Source organism: Limulus polyphemus, unplaced genomic scaffold, assembly GCF_000517525.1.
Source record: "Limulus polyphemus unplaced genomic scaffold, Limulus_polyphemus-2.1.2 Scaffold75, whole genome shotgun sequence".
NCBI lineage: Eukaryota > Metazoa > Arthropoda > Merostomata > Xiphosura > Limulidae > Limulus > Limulus polyphemus.
This window is the reverse complement of record NW_013665685.1, coordinates 938,252-960,876: the sequence shown is the minus strand read 5'-3', so window position 1 is coordinate 960,876 and position 22,625 is coordinate 938,252. Positions and strand designations below refer to the sequence as shown.

Below are 22,625 nucleotides of genomic sequence, written 5' to 3'. Positions count from 1 at the left end.
TAAAATTGATGATTTTTCATCACATACATGAATGTATAAATGTGTCAAAAGAGACCTGAAGTTGGCCCAGAAGAATCTTTGTCGAAGATACTGTCAAAAGTATTCGGTTTCGAAAGCCTCTATTACTCGGGCAACTTTATGTTTAAAAACACAGAGAATGTTTTCTTATGTATATATATTCTTCATTATAGATCAGTCCGATTGTAACCAGTATAGATCCTAAATTAATAACGTAGTTCTAGCATTAGCACAATTCTTGTAGTTAATAATAATTGCTTTAATTGAATGTAATATTTTTTAATATGGAATAATTATCGTACATTAAAGTACACTATACATGGTCAAGCTGAGTTTCAGTGGTTCGCGTCCCATACCACTAAACAATAGTCATGCTCCGCACTTTGGGGCCGTGAGGCGTTATAGGAGTAATGGTAAAGTCACACTATTTGGTTTGACAAGAATAGTCAAAGAATTGGCGATGGATGATGTTCAATAGCTGCCTTCCCTCTAGTATATTACTTCAAAATTAGAGATGGCTAGCGCAGATAGCTCTCGTGCAGCTTTATGCGAGGCCCAACAAACAAACAAATAAACACTATACAGACACATATGCTTTAATTTTTCCAGTATAAATATAAGTACAGAGTTACTATCGAGTTTCATTAAAAAACACGCTTTATGACATATTGGCTAAAATCTAAGTTCGTCTAGCTAGTACACAGATGCTAAAAATACATTAGAAACAAATATTTATGTCTTATAAACATAACTTCTTTAAATACAAACGCAGTTTCATGCATATATAAACTGCGTGCGCTAAGTAAATGAAGTTACTGACTAAAGTAAACATTTTCATGTTTGCAGAACCTACAATAGAACAGGAATCAAGTTGGGTCTTTTCCAAAGGTTATATGCCAAGTTTTCTATATAATACACCCTGTTTCTATAGCAACAATATAAGAACATAGAAAATACTTGTAGAGAATCTATCAAACAGTACAAAAGCGGACTGTTAGAGTTGCGAGATACAACCTTGCACAAACTTTACGAAGTTTAATTTTCTTTAAATAAATATGCTAACTGAAAAATCACACGCCATCGTTTCTATATATATATATATATATAATGAAAGATTGTAAATACTGTCCAAAAATAATACTACAATGATACTGTACGATTTATTGAAATCAACCCGATGAGCTCGTTTCTTTCAGAATTTTGGGCAAATTTACACATGGGCTATCTGCGAATATCCAGCTTAAATTTTGAACTGATACACTAGATGGAAGTCAGGTGGTCAATTACACCCAGTCGTAATATCTTAACAGGCCAACTATTTACTACCTGACGTATCTGTTCAACACTATCAAATAGGCCAACTATTTACTATCTGACGTATCAGTTCAACACTATCGAAAATACCAACTGCTTACTACTTAATCTATCTGTTCAACACTATCGAATAGGCCTACATTTACTATCTGACGTATCAGTTCAATGCTATCGAATATGACTACTATTTACTATCTGACGTATGAGTTCAACAATATCGAAAAGACCCACTGTTTACTACCTGACGTATCTGTCTCAACACTATCGATTAGGCCTACTATTTACTATCTGAGGTATCAGTTCAACAATATCGAATAGGCCTACTATTTATTACCTGACATATCCGTTCAACACTAAAGAAAAGACCCACTGTTTACTACCTGACATATCTGTTCAACACTATCGAAAAGACCAACTGCTTACTACCTGACGTATCTGTTCAACACTATCGAATTGGCCTACTGCTTACTATCTGACGTATCAGTTCAATGCTATCGAATATGACTACTATTTACTATTTGTTCAATACTACAGAAACTGGGAAGATAAACGTAGGCCTAATTTAATATAAAATTGCATAATCTAAGTAAACTGATCCACGCTGACTATTGTATTCTGTAATAATATTAATTGGGCATTAAATAAAAGAAGTCAGTTTTCATCTGTACTCTCCAACGCTCTTAATAACTAATGCTAAAACACTGCCAACTGGCAGCTATAAAACAAAGATTAAGAAAAAAAATAAGTAACTGGGTACCTGTGGAAATTAGCTCATTTTCAATGAATAACTCATTTGCAAACACATTAAGTAACTCAACTAGTTGACCATTGGTTTGTAATTTCAATTTCTCTCACAGGCTTCAACACTGTTCACCTTTGCTAGAATAGGTTTATGAAGTATTCTTACCAAACTACTTGGCCACTCGGGAATGATTATGGGTCTTAATTTTTAATGTCTCGCAGCTGTCCTATAAACTGGCAGCATTTTGCGTTAGTAATATTCTTAATATATATATATACACACACACACACACATACATACATACATACTTAGATGCATACACAACGATGGCCACTTTCATGTTCGTGTGCACACTCCTGCTTCACGTAGGTCTTTATATTTTAATAAAGAAAATGTCAACAGATGTTTCTAATATGCACTTAGCCATATGTTCATTTATTTAAGTTCTATTATTTAAGTTTTTCAACCTAATAAGCTATATTTCTCAAGTAATAACGTAAGTCTGGATAATTAGTTTTACATTTACAACACTACAAGATATAAAAACTGAATCTAACAATCATAAAACTTAGTAATTCAATTTATCATCTAATTTCTAGAAGTACATTATCTCGTTACAACACTCAACTATATATACATACAAGTATAAACGTTCGAATATACAGACAAACTATTATTATCGTGAATGCAAGAGTCACAGTCCTAGTCACTATTTGCTGATGAGAAAGAAATTTCTCAAGAACAAATGGACTTAGATAGGGTAATATCCTAGAATAAAACAAAGAAAACATGTTATAATGGATTTATGTTAGAGCAAAATTGTAGGATAAAACAATACATGTTTTTCTTAAGAACTTTTATTCTCAAAAATGAATTTAATTGCCTAAATTGGGTGTCAAGTACAACCAAACTAAAGCACCTTCATGACACATGGATGTTACTTATTAAAATAGACAGCCAAGAATTGGTTTATTTGTTTATTTTAGCGCAAATACAAAATGGACTTTATGTGCTCTATACACCAACGGAATCGAACCCCTGAATTTTAAATTGTAAGTTCGTAAAATTACTATTCACCCACAAGGGAGGGGACACAAAAGACTGGAGATAAGTGTATAAAATGCCCTATCAAGTATCCAAGTTCAATATTCAGGAACAAGACATGGGCTGGAAAGCAGTTCTTAAACTGAATGGTGTGTTCCTCCTTATCATACAATAAATTCCAGTGTTATACGTAATAAAAATAATGTTGAAATAAATATGTTGAGGGATGTTATTCATGCTCTGAGAATACTTAATTTAAATTATCTAGTGCTAAAAGTGAATACCTTCCTTTCAAAGGTGAGGGAATAAGATCATAGCGAATACCCTAGTGTTAAGAGATGAGTGAATGAGTCACTATTAACTATTTAGTGTGAAAGCTGAGTGAATGAGTCATAGTATCTGTGTTAATGTGAGAAAAGAAAAAATATATTTTTAATTCATCAGCGTGAGAGGTGAGAGACAGAATCATAGTAAATACATTAGTTCGAGAGGTGAGTAAACTAGTTGCAATGCATACATTAGTGTGAGAGATGACTGAGTTACAGTGACACATTAGTGACTGACAGGCGAATAAAAGAGTAATAGTGAAGAAATTAATTAATTACAGTAAATGTATAGTGTAACCATGACAGATGAGGTGTGTTTATCTATACTGGATTATTAAACTAACAGAAGTTAGACCACCACAATAATGGTAAAATATAGGATCCAATAATACAAGTGTGTTAGGTAGAATATCTGGCGAAACAAAATGTGAAAAGAAACGTCATGTGCAATAAACAAACCACAGACAACTTTATTGGACTTTTGCATACATTGTTTGTTGAGTTTTGCACAAAGCTACTTGAGGGTTATGTGCGCTAGCCATTCTTAATTTTGATGTAATAGAGAAAGGCAGTTCGTCAACACAACCTACCACTACATACTGGGTTACTCTTGTACCAACGTATGGTGGTATTGGTCTTTACATTAAAACAATATCACGACTGAAAGATCGAGCATGTTCGGCGAGGGTTTTCGATCCTGGTACCTGCAAATTACAAATGAGCGCCATAACCACCAGGCCAAGCTGTAGAAATGCACCATAAAAATGTAAAAGCATTAGTATCCACACTTGGTGGCTGATCAAAATATGTTTTAGCAGGTTTAAACAGATCTGGTCTGGTTATTGGGAATTTTTTTTAGGATGACGAGTAGATAGGCAACCACTAATACACGTGGCTTACTGGCTTGGCAAACAAGGATGAAAAAGTAACTAGAGACTCTTAGTCACACATCAAAAACTAAAGGGCATATACATCACCAATCCTAACAGCATTATAGGGCCATCTACACTCAGAGGAATAGAAAGCAAGTGAGCTACTCCTCCGTAGCGCCCTAACACAAGGCAGACACGAGAGTGGCGAGTGAGCTACTCCTCCGTAGCGCCCGAACACAAGGCAGACACGAGAGTGGCGAGTGAGCTACTCCTCGTAGCGCCCGAACACAAGGCAGACACGAGAGTGGCGAGTGAGCTACTCCTCCGTAGCGCCCGAACACAAGGCAGACACCAAAGTGGCGAGTGAGCTACTCCTCCGTAGCGCCCGAAGACAAGGCAGACACCAAAGTGGCGAGTGAGCTACTCCTCCGTAGCGCCCGAAGACAAGGCAGACACCAAAGTGGCGAGTGAGCTACTCCTCCGTAGCGCCCGAACACAAGGCAGACACCAAAGTGGCAGTGAGCTACTCCTCCGTAGCGCCCGAACACAAGTTAGACAACACAGTGGTAGAATGTCGCCAACGTCGATCACCTTAGAGATACTGACGATGAAATTCTGTTTAATCACCCCTAGAACAAAGCTACACCCCTAAGAGAGTTTTTAAGATATGTACTTGCTCCCAGAACGAAAATATAAAAATTTGTGGAACACACAATGAATTCAATTGGAGGCAGTAAACCAAATCAGGTGCTATAAATGTTTAGTTTAAATTTCGCGTAAAACTACACGAGGGCTATCTGCATTAGCCGTCCCTAATTTAGCAGTGCAAGACTAGAGGGAAGGCAACTAGACATCACCTCTCACCGCCAACCCTTGGGCTACTCTTTTACCAACAGAACAGGGGCTATAAAAGGTTTGGTTTGAAGATTGCGCAAAGCTACACGAGGGCTATCTGCGTTAGCTGTCCCTAATTTAGCAGTGAAAGAGTATAGAGAAGGCAGCTAGTCATCCCCACCCACCGCCAACTCTTGGGCTACTCTTTTACCAACGAATAGTACGTACGATTGACCGTCACTTTATAACGCCCCCAAGGTTGAAAGGGCGAGCATGTTTGGCGAGGTGGGGATTCGAAACCGCAACCCTTAGATTGCGAATCAAGCGCCCTTACCACCAGGCCATGCCGAACACTATAAAAGGTGTATACATGAAGTAACTCAACTGGAGGCAGTAAACCATAACAGGTCCTATAAAAGGTGTATACATGAACTGAGAAACATAGCGTTCTAGTATTGAAAGACATTCCCATGTCTTATATCTCTAATCCTTTGTACAAGTTAACGATGTCAAGATTATAGGTAAAATTCGTGTGTTTTTCAAATGTAAAAATGTGATACTCCTGCCTTTATACAATGTCAGAAAAAAACACAAAAACACCTGACTCAGTTGGACCTTCTATTTACAAGATTGTAACTGTATCTCTCAAATTGTGTGTGATACTTTAACACTAACGATATCACATTTGTATGATAGTTTACTTAAAAAATGTTTTTTCGTTTTCTACAGTATAAAAATAAATAATTATTTAAAAAACAGTAATTATTCCGTCTCAATTGTTAACAGATTAAATGAATAGAATGTATTTTAAAAACAAACACATGCTGTTTAATAACTTCCAAATGACCTGTCTGTTTATTTAAACAACTCAATTGAAGTATATTTTGATAAGTTGTTTTTGTGATGGGAACCAAATAAAAATGGATTTATTTACATACACACACACATGTTCTACTGACAGACACACTCGTACATGAAGAACTAATAAATGAAGAATATAATAGTAGTTATACGTATGTAAGAACACTCAACTTTAGTTCTCATGGTTCTATATTTATAGAAACAAGAGGGAATTCTCAATAGCTGCGGCTGTAATTAGATCTCAAATCGGCCAAGAGATGGAGCTATGGGTTAAAAGTTTGTGCTAGAAAAACAAGATGGAATCCTCAATATCTGCTGTACTTGAAATTCTTTTAGGCGGGATTAGAGTAAATTAATCTACGAGTACCTTTTTTGCCTTTTACTAGCTATTTTTTTGTGCACCCGCAATACCAAGCGTGGGGCGCGCGTATACCCGATTCGATTTTATTACTCATCAGGATCTCTGCCAGCCTATCCTCAAATTGAAATTCTTTTTTTGGCAAGATTAGAATAAATTAATCTATGAAACCTTGGCGTGATCAAATACATCAATCGAAAGGGTTTGACCTCCTGAGTTCAAAACTGTAATTAGATCTGAAATCGGCCAAAAGATGAAGGAACTACGAGCTAAAGGTATGTACTTGAAAAAACACACACAAAAAAAAAACACAAGAACTCAGAACCATTCTATGAGCTGCTATATCGCAGTAAAAATGTAAAAGATTTGAATTAAGGCAACTTTTTTTTTCTCAAGGATGTCAAGCTCATTAGACTGAGTTCAATGTCACAAAATTAACATAACTAAATCCCACCCATTCAAGGCAAAAGTCACCATGTAAAACAAGGTATACTTCTATGTGTAGGAGGGATTCCGGGAAAGGGGGGGGGGCAAGAGGCAGTTGGCCCTCACTTGTTTTTGTGGGACATAGTATGCACGCAACATTAACAACAAATCAGTACTACGTTTTTTGTCGCCACACACATTTTAATCCCAAAACTCCTCCCATGCTTCTGTATCTCTTCGGTTTATAGGTAGAAGTAGAACTTAAGGTATAGACTTCTGATACAACATGCGTGAGTAAAATATATCAGTATAATGACGTCATAGGGACAAACGATAAAACAAGGTTGTTTAATAAAAAATGGTTTGAATACAGATCAATGAACTAGCTTTGTCACGTTAAAACCAGCATTCTTAACTTTAACTAGATATTAAATACGACTATCAACAGCTTTCTAACTGCGAATACACTGGGGTAACAACGAATAAGCTTGAAACTTGTATGTACACACAAAACATCACTACCGATAAAAACTATCTCATATGCTCTTTCCATTTTTTTCTTCTTGTTTTTGTTGTTCTAGGCGACGTACATTAGGGTTACTTACCTTTAGTCAAAAAACCGTTTTAATAAGAGTCTTAAAATAGCCGAAGTGAAAATAAATTAAATCGAAAAGCAAGCGCAATAACTTGGGATAACATCGTTCCGCGTATTGGGAAGAGAGGGAAGTCCGGTATGTATCAACGAGTAGCATATCACTAACTGCACTGGGGCGGCGCCTGCTAATCTTTCTTCGTCAAGCCTAAGATTATATATACACGCAGTGAGTAATGCTGGGAAAGGAAGATATTACCACACTGAGGACACGTTCACTTAGAAACTACGCTTATGGTTCTGTAGGCCAATAATTGACCGTGTAAATCTGTTGAACAAATAAACCCCCCCGTTTTTGAACGATGACTTAAAAGTAATGCCTCTACTTGGTCATATGAGGAATCAAGATTGATAACGCTATGACTCCACGTAAAAAAAAGAAAAAAAAAGATATTCTTGAACCAAGTAGTGTTGAAACTTTGGTTATCATGTTATATTTTGTAACTACATTTTGTCATTACATAAATCATATTTCTGCAGGAAACTACAGCAGTGAATCTTAAATGAAGTCAGAATGTAAGGTCCGCTCTATTTTCTTGACAAATTTATAAGCATCTCTTGTCAATTCATATTTTCAAAATTAGTATTGTATCAATCAATCAATTGTTAAAGTATATATATATATGCCTGTTAAGAATAAAACATGGATGTTTACTGACAGTAACATTAGTTTATCTGTAGTATCAACCGCTGTCGCCCATTTATATACCTGTATATGAAAGCAATAGCTCTGTACAACAACCGACTAGAAGCTGTTTGCAATAAGATCTTTTATACAATGACAAAAAATGAGAATATGCAATAATATATATTGAAATAATGAACAAGGACCTACAGGCGTTCATAGAAACATCTTAGTCTGGAGTTGTTGGAATGACATAAAAACTCTTACAAAAAACATTTTCACTCACAACTATACAATGTAAACTCCATTACACCCACAATTACACAGTGTAAACTACATTACACACACAACCATATAGAGAGCTCATTACACTGAACCACACAGTGTGAACTCTATTAAATTCAAAACTATATAGTGAACTCCATTACATCACAACTACACAAGTATCGTGAACTTCATTACACTCATAACTACATAGTGTGAACTTCATTACACTCAGAACCACATAAAGTGTAAACTTCATTATACTCACAACATAAAGTGTGAACTTCATTACATCACAACTACACAAGTATTGCGAACTTCATTACACTCATAACTACATAAATAGTGTGAACTTCGTTACACTCAGAACCACATAAAGTGTAAACTTCATTATACTCACAATATAAAGTGTGAGCTTCATTACACTGACAACTACATAAACAGTGTGAACATTACTACACTGACAACTACATAAACAGTGTGCTAAAAGTGGATGTTTATTACGTTGTCAAGTGTCTTCTCTTCTTGTGAACACCAATATTTTTTTTTAAAGATGAGCGCAATACTTTTAGCATTAAATATGCCCATATCGGCGGGTCGTGTTACATAAATCACTGACTACAAACTGACAGGTAACGTTTTACCGCGAGTTTCAGAGCATTCTTTGAAATTAATTGCTTTAAAAGAAAACTGAAACTGGTAGATTCCTTGCTATATATTTCATTTTTAATACCTTGCTATTCAACTAATATAACTACATTAGTAGATTAAGTCAGCCAGAAATACGTTATAAAAATGACTATGATCAGGAACTGGCCCACCAATACACGGATTATCTTATATTCATAATAAGGTACGCCTGTCGTAAATTATAAGTTGAGCTTTATTCCAACTTGCCACGGTACAGTATAACATTATTCGCGCTAACACCTATCTCATATATAACTCTTCGCGCTAACATCTATGCGATATATATGTATGGTTTTCCTTAAAGCTTCGACGTTTCGTCAATGTAAGTTTCTGGACTATAACAGTCTAAACTAATAGAAATACTAATACAAATATACCAATTTAAAGGATAAGTTACGCTGCTCAGAGAAAGATCATTTGGTCAGCTTTTAGTGATAGGTGATATTTAAGTTTCATTCTCATAAAACGACCAAGAATGTGCATTCTACTGTTCATTAATGTTTAATATCTGGGGCCAGTAGTATAAGCTCAGGATAAAATGTTTAAAAACTTTAAATAAAGCAGAGAAGATTTCGATACATCGATGTGGCAAACAATAATTCTAATTTTGGCATTCTTGGCATTGTGTTTGGGTTAGAACTACTGATATTTTCATTTATCAATCCAATTAAAAGAACTAAAGAAAACACCTATAATTATTATAATCAAGTGCCCTGCTTTGTAGCGTAGGCGATCATGTCCCTCAACCATTCCGGTCCCAGACACTTGTGATTACACCATTCACCCTATCTTTGTGTAACCAAATTGTTAAACTGTCCAGGATCTTCTCCCGCTATCTACCTCTACTTCTTTTCCACACAGATCTCCCAGTTGTTACCAAGTGTTCTATCTCTCATCACATAACCAAAGAATGCTGCCTATCTTTTCGTACTTTTGTTATCAACGTTCTTCTTGTTTATGTTTGTTGTAGGACTTCTTCAGTTGTTTTCAGGTCTTTGTAGGAAACCCTTAACATTCTATGTAAGAATCATTTGTTTGTTTATTGTCCATGATTCGCAACCGTACATCAAGATTGGTTCGATGTAGCAGCTAATAACTCTTTTGCGCACTTTCATTGATATACCTTTGTTAGTCAATATATTTTATCTTCATAAATGTTGCCTTAGCTTGTGCAATTCTGCTATTGACCTCATTTGACATTTGCCATCTGATGTAGTACATTTCCCTAAGAATTTAAACTTGTAGATTTGATTGAGAAGGGTCCCATTTAATGATAAAGTGCATTTTGGACTGGCTTCTTTATTTGATATAAGCATGGTTTCTGTTTTATTGGTGTTTAGGCTGAGTCCCATATTTCCGCTTTCTATATTTACAATGTTAAGTAAGGACTGAATATATTTTTCCGTTCCTGCTATTAACACCGTGTATCATCAGCATATCTGATATTATTTACATTGTTGCCTCTAATACTTATGCCTGGAATGTCTTCTAACTCTCTCATGATCATTTCATTGTATAAAGAGAAGAGATCAGGAGATAACATACATCCTCGACGGTCTAATCTTTTTATCTTCTGAAACTGTCCAAGCTCATTCTCAACTCTGATGGCTGCTGTTTATTTTCAATATATATTTTTTATGATTCTCATACCCTTACCATCTAAGTTGATATTTTCAAGAATTCTCATTATGACTTCATGTTTCACTGTATCAAATACCTTATAGTCTATGAAACAGATACGCATCTTGCTGTTGTTCGATTGCACGCTCTATGATGGTCCTCAGGATGTAAATTGCGTTGGCAGTCCTTTTACCTTTGATAAAACCATACTGTTCCTCTGCTATTTCAGGTTTGGTTCTGTTTCTTGCTGTTATCATAACTATTCTCAATAATACTTTGTCAGGTGACTTATAAGCCTTATTGTTCGGTGTAGTTCACATTCAGTTGCACCCGGTTTCTTTGGTAATGCTATGTATATTGATTTTGATAAGTCTGTTGGGATATGGCCTGTTTCGTAGATGTTATTTAAAAAACTTGTGACCATGTCAATACCAAACTCATCTAATCCCTCAATCATTTCGATCGTAATGTTGTCTCGTCCAGCTTTCATTTTCTTTATTGCATTGTTTACTTCTTTCAAAATAGGAGGGCCCTCAAAATTATTCTTGAATATAAAGTTTTCAATTATTTTATCACCATAAAGTTTCCCGATGTATTCTGACCACCTCTTCAAGATCTTGTCTTTTTCCATGACGACGTCTACTTCCTTTGATTTTAGGCAACCTGTTGATGAACATGTCCTTCTCTCACATACTTCGTCAATTCTCTTGTACATTGCTTCTGTGTCTTTGAAAAGCTCGTTTATTTCTTTGCAACTGTCAATTAACCATTCCTCCTTTGCTTGTATGCATTTTTCTGATATCTCTCTATTTAGTCGACTGTATTCCTCCATATTATTCCTGCTTTCTCTTCTTTTGTCTATTAGATTCAAAATATCATGTCATCCATTTTGTCTTAATCCTTCTTTGAACTGGTGAAATTGTGTCTATGGCTGCTTGGTTCATAGATTCTTTCAACAATTCCCATTGTTTCTCAACATCTACTAATCCTTTTAGCACCTTTGTTCTTTACTGCTACTGCAAAATGTGCTTTGATTGCTGGATTTGATTACAGAAGTGCCAGGTTGAGCTTGGCATTTTTGACTGTCTTTTTCATTTTCTCCAGCTTTATTCTAATCTTAGTAAGCACTGGGTTATGACTACTGTTACAATCAGCCCCTGGTAAAGCTTTGCATGTTATCATTGCATTCCTAAATCTTTTCTTTATCAAGACGAAATGTTTGTTTGTTTTGAATTTCGCGCAAAGCTACACGAGAGCTATCTGCGCTAGCCGTCCCTAATTTAGCAGTGTAAGACTAGAGGGAAGGCAGCTAGTCATCACCACCCACCGCCAACTCTTGGGCTACTCTTTTACCAACGCATAGTGGGATAAACTATCACATTATCAAGACGAAGTCGATCTGGTTTCGAGCGTTGTCTCCAGGGCTCTTCCACGTCCACAATCTCCGTTTGTGCTGTCTGAACGAGGTGTTTCCAAACATGAGGTCGTGTATTTTTGCCCGTTCTATTACACCTATAATATAACCTCTTTTCTGAACTTTAAACTACAGAATAACAGAAAATACATTTTGTGTGATACCGTTCTTCTTCGTATTATTATTGTTATTTTCGCGAAATAATTATTCGTTACACAACCTATTGTCAAGTACAGTTACAACTTTCTAATTCCAGTAAAGGTAAACCGACAACAATGTAAACTCAACACAAGCAAATATTGCCCCAACATACCCTAATATGGCCTACAGTCACAACCATAGAAACACTCTGAATTATGATTTAATAAGAACTAAAAAAAACACCCTTATCTTTTTAAGCCACAAATTTTGAAACGCCTCTAAATAATACAAATATTTACAACTACATAAACATCCCTAATTTCCTCTTAAAATAACACATACTTATAACTACATAAACACCCCTAATTTCCTCTAAATATAACACATAGTTACAGCTACATAAAGACCCCTAATTTCGTGCATGGTCACAGTTCTAACAACATTCTTAAACATTAGCCACAATTACAGAATACCTAATTTTCGCATACATTCACAACTGAAAAAAAAAGACCCCTGAAGATTAGATAGTACTACAACTACTGATACATACCCCTAAATTTTACAACCATACTTGTAGAAATGCCTATTAATTTTGTACCTTACATATTTATTAATATATTTATAGGCTCTTCAATAATATATAATAATTTCCAGTTTAATAGTCATTTACCTTGTGTTCAATGTCCTTATTAATGGATTATTTAGAGAAGGTGTAAGGTTATTTCATCAACACACTATTTTTGGTTTTGGCGGGTTTTAAACATAGCAAGATAGATTTGAGTCACCACACAACTTTAATTAATTCAATTGTGATATAAGAGTACGAAAACAAACATATTTATTGTTTGACTGTTACCTGTTAGCAGGTTTACAGTAACTTAAAAGTACAAGAGTACACGTTTTACCTGTAGTAGGATTAAATGGACGATACAGCTGCATGGCTTGACAATCCCGTTTCGTGTAAAATTAACATTTGTTAACACATATTTCAAGGCGCACTCGGTTCTACCCTTGCTGGTCTTCTCGCTATCGGTGCAACATGGCACCTCTGTCAGGGGTCTCCAGTTCTGCATGGGGTTGATGGAACAGAACCTTAAGTTGGTGGATTCACTAAGTAAAGATGATGATCCGTTTTAAAATGAAGAACAATCCCTTGAAATAAAACTGGTGAAGATATTTACCACATAAACATGCTGTTTCTTGTCGGGAACGATTACCATGCTGCTTCTGTATTAGTCTTTTTTTCAGTCTTGATTTTTATTTATATTTTCGCAACATAAGAATATTCTGCAAAGAAAATAACAGCGAGGCAAGAAGCACGTGAGTCGAATGTGATGCTTCTCATCAATAGGGTATGGTAAACAATTGAAACAACCAGTCAATTGATCCATTACAAAATTGAATCAATCTTTTTTCCGTCGGAGCCTTTCACACTATATTATAACCATTTGTCAAATGCTGTTCTTGTATTTCCATCTTATGCAGCAAACACAAAAATTCCTTCGTTGTCTTCTCACAACAAGATGACAATCTAAACCACATTCTGAAGCGCAAAATCCGGTAGGTATCAATTTGTTTGGCGGTGGGGGTGTCCGTTTATTGGTGAAATGTCTACTTATATCGTGACTAACTTGCCTGTGAAATACTCATGAATCAAAAAGTTGCTACTTTCTTGCTATTTGTTTAAACTTTACACGAACTTGATAACATTATAGCAAACTAATATTAAATTGTGTACACAATTATAATATTAGATTCATGAACTGTGGTTACATAATATATTTTCGTATGTTAATTCCACACTACACTGACACAACAATATTATGCTGTGTCATTATAATTTTATTAATTAATCGTAATAAATTTCTAAATTTATTCTGTAGTTACTTGTTAAGTGAAGACACGTTTTAATCTATTCTAGTGGTTTGTGACAACTTTCACTAGTCAATAATATTGTTAAATTTAGAATCCTAATTACAGATTGTTGAAAAAAAATAGTAGAATACATATATCGAACTGGTATATTTAAGTGGTTTTTTTGTGAGTGTAAAACACTTAAATATACCAGTTGGATTTTCGATACCTCGCTATTACAAAGGCTCAGTTTGGTCTGATATTTCGTTGGTGGTAGTGTCCAGGGTCACTGATGAGGAGTGGAATTCTCCGAAACTAGTCTGGCTCACAGACACACCTCCAATGAAAGAATAGACCATTCCAAGCTTTTACTTGTTGTTAAACAAATGTTTCAACAACTCTAGTCAATTAGAATACATATAAACAGAACGAGGATGGGGATCCTAAGTAACTGCAGTGTAAACGAGAACGAAGAGATTGCATAAAACTTTTCTGTTTCACTCGACTAGAGTTGCTTTATTACTACATTAAAAATATACCCAAAAATTAATCAAAAATGCAATATGACCGAAAAACCATATTTCCGTAAATCATATATATATATACCTGAAAAAAAACCCTCCACTAACTACTTGTGCACGTAGTAACGCTATTCACATGCGTTTATCTGCTAAAACCTCCACGCTTCTATTTTATCAGTAACAAAATCAATTCTTCCCTCAGAAGCATCACTGCGCTACTCTCGAAAACCGTAACAAAGTTTGTGTTCGTGTAAAAGTACCACCAGCTTCGCTTAATGCTGAAGTAAAGTTACTTCTTATTTTCTAACCCATCACAGTACACTGAAATTATAACAAAGACGCTAAGTTCGGGTCTATTAACAGTCGTTGCTCGTAACAGAATCACCACAAAGCTACGTTCTGCTTGGTAACAGTTCTGTCCATGTCAAAGTTCAAGACAGCAAGTCACCGTCTTGGTAAAGCGTAATATCATTCGATGTTCGATACAGTAACCCAGACGTAGCAGTAAACTAAAACACCATTTTGTTTCAATAGCGTCAGACATCCACACTATGATACTACTTTTGTTCATTCGCGCGAATGAACCCAAATCCACGTGCATGTAATGATAAGAAACTCAATACAAAAAAAATAAAGGAAAAGCTTTGCCAGTATAAAATCTCACATCCTTGGAACAGATCAGAAAAGCACTGTAGTAAAACACCCTAGTTATTTCAACTTTTCCAGTATTTAATTCCACTTGAAACTTGTGTACAAAGTACTTCAAAATGCAGCTACTCGATAAATCCCGACACGAAAACTGGGTATTACTATAAATAAACGTCTTTTGTAAAAGTAATGAGCGAAATACAGTTTCACGAGCTTACTTATATATGAACGACCGTTTTCTCGCAAACTACTGAACTGACGAATTTTCATTAACAAAGTATCATTATAATTCCATCAATATACCCATAAAAGTATCATTATAACTCCCATAGCTTTAAACTATTAATAAACCCATAGAATTCGTGTAAAACTATTGATATTGTATGTATTTTTTGTTTATCGCTCATAATAAATCAATAATTTCACCATCTTAGAATGAGTTTTTGAAAATGTTAGGTACATTATGCAAATCGAAAAGCAAGAAAACAATATTCTGGAAAACACGGCCATAAGGAGGTAAGTTCTAGTGAAAGGTGGAACCCACCAAGTGGAAGTACAACAAAGGTTAAAAAGAGGGGGATCCTCGATAGCTGCGGTACTTGAAATTCTTTTAGGCAGGATTAGAATAAATTAATCTACGAGCCATTTGTTTCCCTTTTTTATTAGATATATTTTTTTGTGCGCCAGCAATACCAAGCGTGGGGCGCGCGTATACTCATCGGAATCTCTACCAGCCTACCCTCAAATTTAAGTTCTTTCATGCAAGATTTGAATAAATTAATCTATGAAACTTTAGGCGTGGTCAAATACATCATTCGAAAGTGTTTAACCTCTTAAGTCCAAAACTGTAATTAGATCTCAAATCAGTCAAGAGATGATGGAGCTATGAGATAAGTTTGTTCTTGAAAAACAAACAAACAAAAAAACTTAGAGCCTTTCTATGAGCCGCTCAGCCGCGGCTAAAAAGGAAGAAGGTCATGGGCAGGAACTTAAAAGGTCGCTCTGTTTATGCTATCGTCTACCATAACATAGGATAATGGTATTGACCAGACATGGAAACGTGTTAAACTCATCATAAGTCAGTAATCGAACAATATCATTTCTGTGCTCTAAATTCGTTGACTAAAACTACAACCAATTAAGAAATAATAAGTATCGGTTATTCTCCATTAAATAAAGGAAGAACTCCACATAAGCATCATTTTGTGTTAAACAAAAAAATGCGGGGTCTTTAGCCTAATAAATATAACTCGCACAACTACTGCGCTACATGAATATAAGAAGGCCAAACAAACAATGACCTGAAGAACTGGGAAAGTAACTTTTACCAAACGATGTTATTTCATTGAATAAAAGATTTCAAATACATTACAACTGAAATAGAACATCAGCGAAAACAATAAAAGACTCCGTCTGATCCTTTGCAGGATGCTGTAATGTATCGTGAGGAGCGTGCAAGAAAAACGTTAAAGTGCACAGAAACATCTTTCCAACAACATGGCGTAGATAAATCTTCCATTCATGTAGTTAATACGAGTAGACGTCAGAAGCTGAAGGTGTGTGATGTTATTTGTGGAAAAAAATAGCAAAGGCAAAAAAAAGCACTTAAACCGTTTCCTACGATATTGTAATCCAATTTCGATATTTACTCGGAAAGAAAAAAATTATTTAATAAAAGATGACAATCTAACCACAAAGAAATTTGTTTTGTTTTATTGTACAAACATAAGTATACCGTCTAGCAACGGATTCATCGACTTACCTTGTGGTAACAAATTATTTATATTTCACAATGACCGATACTTGCTATCTTCTTCACCTTTCCAAAAGAAGTTAGCTAATTATATTATGAACGATATTAGTGAGTAGTATATTAAAACGATTTTGAACGTTCAAATCAGCAAGTTACGTGACAACCACGGTCGATATAAAGCTGCAGTGAAAAAGCATGTATCAGAAGTACATTTTGATACTGTTTGAGGTTCGTAGGTAGTGTGATGCCATTGAAAATTGATCGCCTTTGGTAAAGGTATGGAATATCAATTTCCGACGCAAAACATTCATACACTCTGACCATAAAGATGTGTTCAGATTAGGGATTTAGAATGATTAAGATGAGAATATTTATTGTACTTAATGCATTGGAAAACAAAATAATATGGATCAACTTGGGTCCCAGGGCCATCCAAAAAAGAGACCTGCAATAAGTCGTAACCCAGTCGTAGTAAGCGAAGTGCGGCGTCTTGTAACAGGTAAGAAGTCACGAACACAAAGATCAGTGACACAAGTTGTGCATACGCCCCAGGCAACAGTACACAACATAATTAAGGTGGGTCTCGGTATGGAAAAACGATACAAGTCACATGTACACAAGTTGTTTTCAAGACGTATCTGTTCAACTGTCGCACGTCTCAAACAGTATTCCAACTATTCCATACAAGGGCATACCGGTCAAGTCACTGGACGATTTGATTTGTTGTTAAGCGCAAAGCTACACAATGGACTATCTGTGCTGTGTCCACCACGGGTATCGGAACCCGGTTTTTAGCGTTATAAGCCTTAATCACTGGTGAAGGCGTCGCTGAAAACCTAGAACTATTACTTTACCAATGCGTTTAGCCATAACACCGATTTGAAATAAATTATTTTTCTATTGTCTAGAATCTTGTCTAATTTGCTCCAAAGAAATGTTATCAATCACACGCAAAAAAATCAGAAACCAAAGTTCTATTGTCGTAAGGGAAACATGCCCTTTATTATCAGTTTAAACGTTTGGACTAATTTATTTATCGAATTAAAAATTACTTCTCGATATTACCTGTCAAAATTAAGGGACGACTCTTTGAATAATTATATATGAATAAAAGATTAGAAACTATAACAAGAAACAAGATGTAATATAGATATATGCGATGCAAGCTACTTTATAAGCACGTTGGTTTCAAGTCAGCAATTCGTCATATCATTTCGAGCTATTTCGCGTCAAGTGAGCTGCGTGATATTTCATGAACAGTAAATTTAATATTGAAACATGACATTTTTGCAGTTAATATATACATGCACACACACACACACACATACGTGTGTCTATACACACATTAATGACCAATGTAACCCGATTATATCTGTTGTATAATTCAATTATGACTTATGAGTAAACTTAAAGAAGATATAATACAATATTAAGAACATTATATCTGATATATCCTGTACCGACGTCGGACGAAGCCTTTCGCCCAATACCAGAGTTCATCAGCCGGCTGAGACAAAACGGATATAGTAGTGGTCGAAACACAATTTATTTCATCAATAACTTAAACACCAACTCTTCGGTGTGAACTAGATTAAGTTGGTTAATTGCAATTATTATGAATTCTACTCAACTCTCATTACATATCAGAATTATGATTTTTGTTATTAACATAACAATAATCAATTACTTCCATAGCTACTTCAAGGAGGAAGGGGTGGTCCAAGTGATGCCTGAGGACGTATATCATATTTGGATCCGCTAGTTTGTGACTGGGGATATGAACACAGTTCAAATACTGCGCCCACCAAGATCCAGAAGGGAGCCAGGAGCAGAAAATCCGATGCCAGATGCGGGATCAGCGAACCCTAAAAAAAAAAAAAAACTCATGCCCCCCACCATGTCTGGGTGACCTTCCAAGAGTGCTTTAGCCTATCCACCCCTGTTAAGTTAGAGAGCTTCGCCATATAGATAAGGACAGTCACCTGGTAACCGGAAATCTGCCTGACAAGTTTGGTTGTACTAGTTACAAAACTGTGAGAAGTTCGCGGACAAACAAACAAATACTTCACACACAACATGAATTCATAAGGAAAACAATGTTTAATTAATATAGGATAACAATGTTTAATTAATATAGGTTAACTGTTTAATTAATATAGGATAACAATGTTTAATTAATATAGGTTAACTGTTTAATTAATATAGGCTAACGCTGTTTAATTAATATAGGATAACGCTGTTTAATTAATATAGAATAACAATGTTTAATTAATATAGGTTAACTGTTTGATTAATATAGGCTAACTGTTTAATTAATATAGGATAACGCTGTTTATTTAATATAGGATAACACTGTTTATTTGAGCAACTCTTATTAATTGTGCAAACGAACAAGTTCCTTGAACATTCGTTTGTAGACAGTTTCAATGCATAGTTATCCTGGCATTAATAATGGTAATCATGATAAGCAAGTTCAAAAAATTACCCGCTTCAATTGCCGTAACTAAGGAAACACAATCGTAAGAAGTGACTGAAAAATTTAATCCTCTTTAAAATCTCTTCTTGACTGACTCTTATTCCAAAACAGGTACGTAACTTGTGTGTTTACTCGTATAGCCTTTCTTCAAGTTAAAAACAAAACGTGCAAGTGCTGAGTAATCTGATAGAAAATAATTCTTATCGATGCATGACGCGCAACGAAAAAAAATATACGCTCATATTCCCGCCTAGAATACTCGCCATTATCAAGGTTAATAACCAAACTAATTCTGGTTATTAATCAACTCGACTTTCTTTCTAGCTTCAAATGTAAAAAGCCTAACAAAGCCTTCGAAGCATGTATATATTATTTTTTACATTAATCTGACTAGTGAGTGTTAAAAAAAACTATATAACACTGAGGGAATGATGACTCGATTGACGATGCCTTTACTTTGTATAGGTCTCCGAGAATAAACGCCAGTGTAATTAATGTGAATGTACATGAAACATTTCGAAATCTAAAACTAGCGCTCGACGTTTCAAATTAAAATAACTATCATATCACATAACAGGGGGAACCGGGTAAAGTATAAAAGCGTATTTTTTATCATAAAACCAGACAAGGGAATCTTACGAAACATGTAATTTTTTGATTCCATTATAATCAAATAGGCAAAACAGTATGATTGCCACAGAGAATTCACTAACAAGTGTATCCATGTTGGAAATGTTTGTAACTTTATATAGCAGTAGTTATTTAATTTTGCCACGTAGTGCTTCAGAAACCTCACTAATCAATAACAAATCAATAACTGAAGGACGATTACGCCGTTACTTTCTATCCAATTGTGGCAGCAAATTCAACATAGAATTTGAATGTCTCATTACTTTAAATAATATCTTTTAATAGGCTTAAGCGATGGCTAGAACACAGAACTTTTCCCTGAAGATAGTTTTACATATATTTTGACACGATTCTTTGTATAACTATTATTAGACGTTTTGAAATATACAGGGTGGTTATAACGTGTGAGGTATAGCCCAGGCATGACATTGTAGATTGAGTTGAAATTTTCAGGGTATGGCTGTCATGACAAGCGGAACACAATGACATAAAAATCTTCACCAGGTGGCAATGAGCGTGCTCTACACCCTATTTGATTAGCAGAATCGGTGAAAGTTGTTTGGGAATTTTTAAAATTTAATTCCTCTCTTCCGGAACAAAATAAAAATGAACTGATGAACAAACTAGAGAGTTACAGAATACATGATGAACCAAGCCCTAAGTACCTCTCCCTTCTAAACATAATAAAAAGAAACTTACAGGCCAAATAGTGCTAGGCTAACTGAATCCTATACACATATGTAACTCATTTTAAAAGGGTTTTGTATGTAAAAATATGATTATGTATGTGTGTGTGTGTGTGTGTGTGTATGACTGCTAAATGGAACTGTATTGTGAACACGAACGAATAGTGCGATCACAAGTGAAGCTGGTGAAAATATACGAGTTAATATTACACCATGAATTGGACATGGCACGAAAAGGCTATGTTAATTAAACCTGCGGACAATGGACAAAATAAACATACTGTGAGTAATTCAACAATGTAACAAAGGTTATTACCTAGGATTCAGTAACAGCGCAAACAAAATAATTTCTGAGTGGGAGGAAGAGGTCAACACTGGACCTGACCCTCCATGGCCCAAAACATGGACAGAATTCTGATGACGAAGAAGAGGAATTGGCTTGCTTCGTCACGAGTTTTGGTCAGTCCAGCGATCTTCAACTGCTCATCTCCTTCACAATACTGAGCTCGGAATAAATCTTTCAACAATCAACAACTTATCATTACTTCTCCATAGTTTCACATACGTCCATCCGCACCACTAAGTAACCCTCCGCTAGTGGGAATGAAGAGAAGCTTAAAATTTCTGAACATCTCCGGCTGTCTTCTCCCATGTGGAGAAATCTACAAACCGAAATTCCTCTCTGGATTCGATTCGAAGCTGTTTGAATTTCATGCAGATAAATGAGTAAGAAGCACGATTCCGAAACAGCATCAGTTGGTTAAGATACAACATACCGTTAAACAAACACAACTAGTTTGTTTAAGGTAACACTAACCCTTAAAACTGGGCAAATTTACACGCTGAGGAAACACTGTTAAACACTTCTTATAATCTTCAAGTTGAACAAAAAACTAAAGTATGATATCACAATCTCAGAAAGTACGCTTTTATTAGTCATATATTACATATGTATAATTAATGTGGCAGGGATAAAGAAATACATAGCATACTGTTTTAACACCATAACTTTACTAAGGAATGATAAAAAAGTGCGAAAATTGATACACATGCTCTTTGTGAACATCCTCTTAGCTTGAATTGAAAACTTTGCAAATTTTCTGCAACGTTAACGAGCTATGGGCAATTAATTTTAATTAATGCCTTCGTTAGTGGTAATCAGACTCATAACAAGACAATTTAGTAAAGATTTTTGAATTTTAAAAAATTCAAGCTATGGAAGAGTGTAATATCAACAAGTGTGTTAAATTTCACGCTGATATTGGCGTTAATGGTGAAGTGGAAACGGAATGAAAACAAGCTAAGACTTATTTTTAATCACTTACTACAGGTTAATTAGTTAAGATTTTAAGACAAAAATTAGTTGTTTATGTAGAAAAGAGGTTAAACTTTCGATTTAGGCTAAATTTGAAAAATGTGATTTTTGAAATATTGGGGGCGCTCTTTAAGGGTTAGTGCTACCTTAAATACAGTATATAGTTTAATAAGAAGAATCAGTTTGGCTAAATTCATATAGCGAACTAAAATAAATGTTAACACATTTGACAGAAAATAAAATCAACTGAACTGCATTACTTAATGCATTAAATTATCGATTCAGCCAATAAAAAGAAAGGAAGAGATATGTAACACCATTAGTGTCCGAAACTAAAATATTAGATGTACATGGTGGTGTATTATGTAACACAATTACTGTCCGATATTGTCATATTAGGTGTACATGGTGGTGTACTATGTAACATCGTTGCTGTCCGAAACTGAAATATTAGATGTACATGGTGGTGTGTTATGTAACACAATTACGGTCCGAAACTGAAATATTAGATGTACATGGTGGTGTGTTATGTAACACAATT

At 35.1% G+C, this 22,625-nt stretch overlaps 1 protein-coding gene across 8 annotated transcripts in view; it reads right to left on the bottom strand.

The window, feature by feature from the left end:
• Positions 1–22,625, bottom strand: part of LOC106466668 (liprin-alpha-2-like) — a 304,000-nt gene that overhangs the window by 95,684 nt on the left and 185,691 nt on the right. Inside the window, exon 2 of one of the 8 annotated variants that reach the window (XM_022395246.1) lies at positions 13,107–13,836. The exons of the other annotated variants lie outside the window; for them this stretch is intronic. Within the exon in view, the coding sequence (XP_022250954.1) occupies positions 13,107–13,274 (168 nt within the window). The 5' untranslated portion in view covers positions 13,275–13,836. The remainder of the gene's footprint in view (positions 1–13,106; positions 13,837–22,625) is intronic. 8 annotated transcript variants of the gene reach the window in all.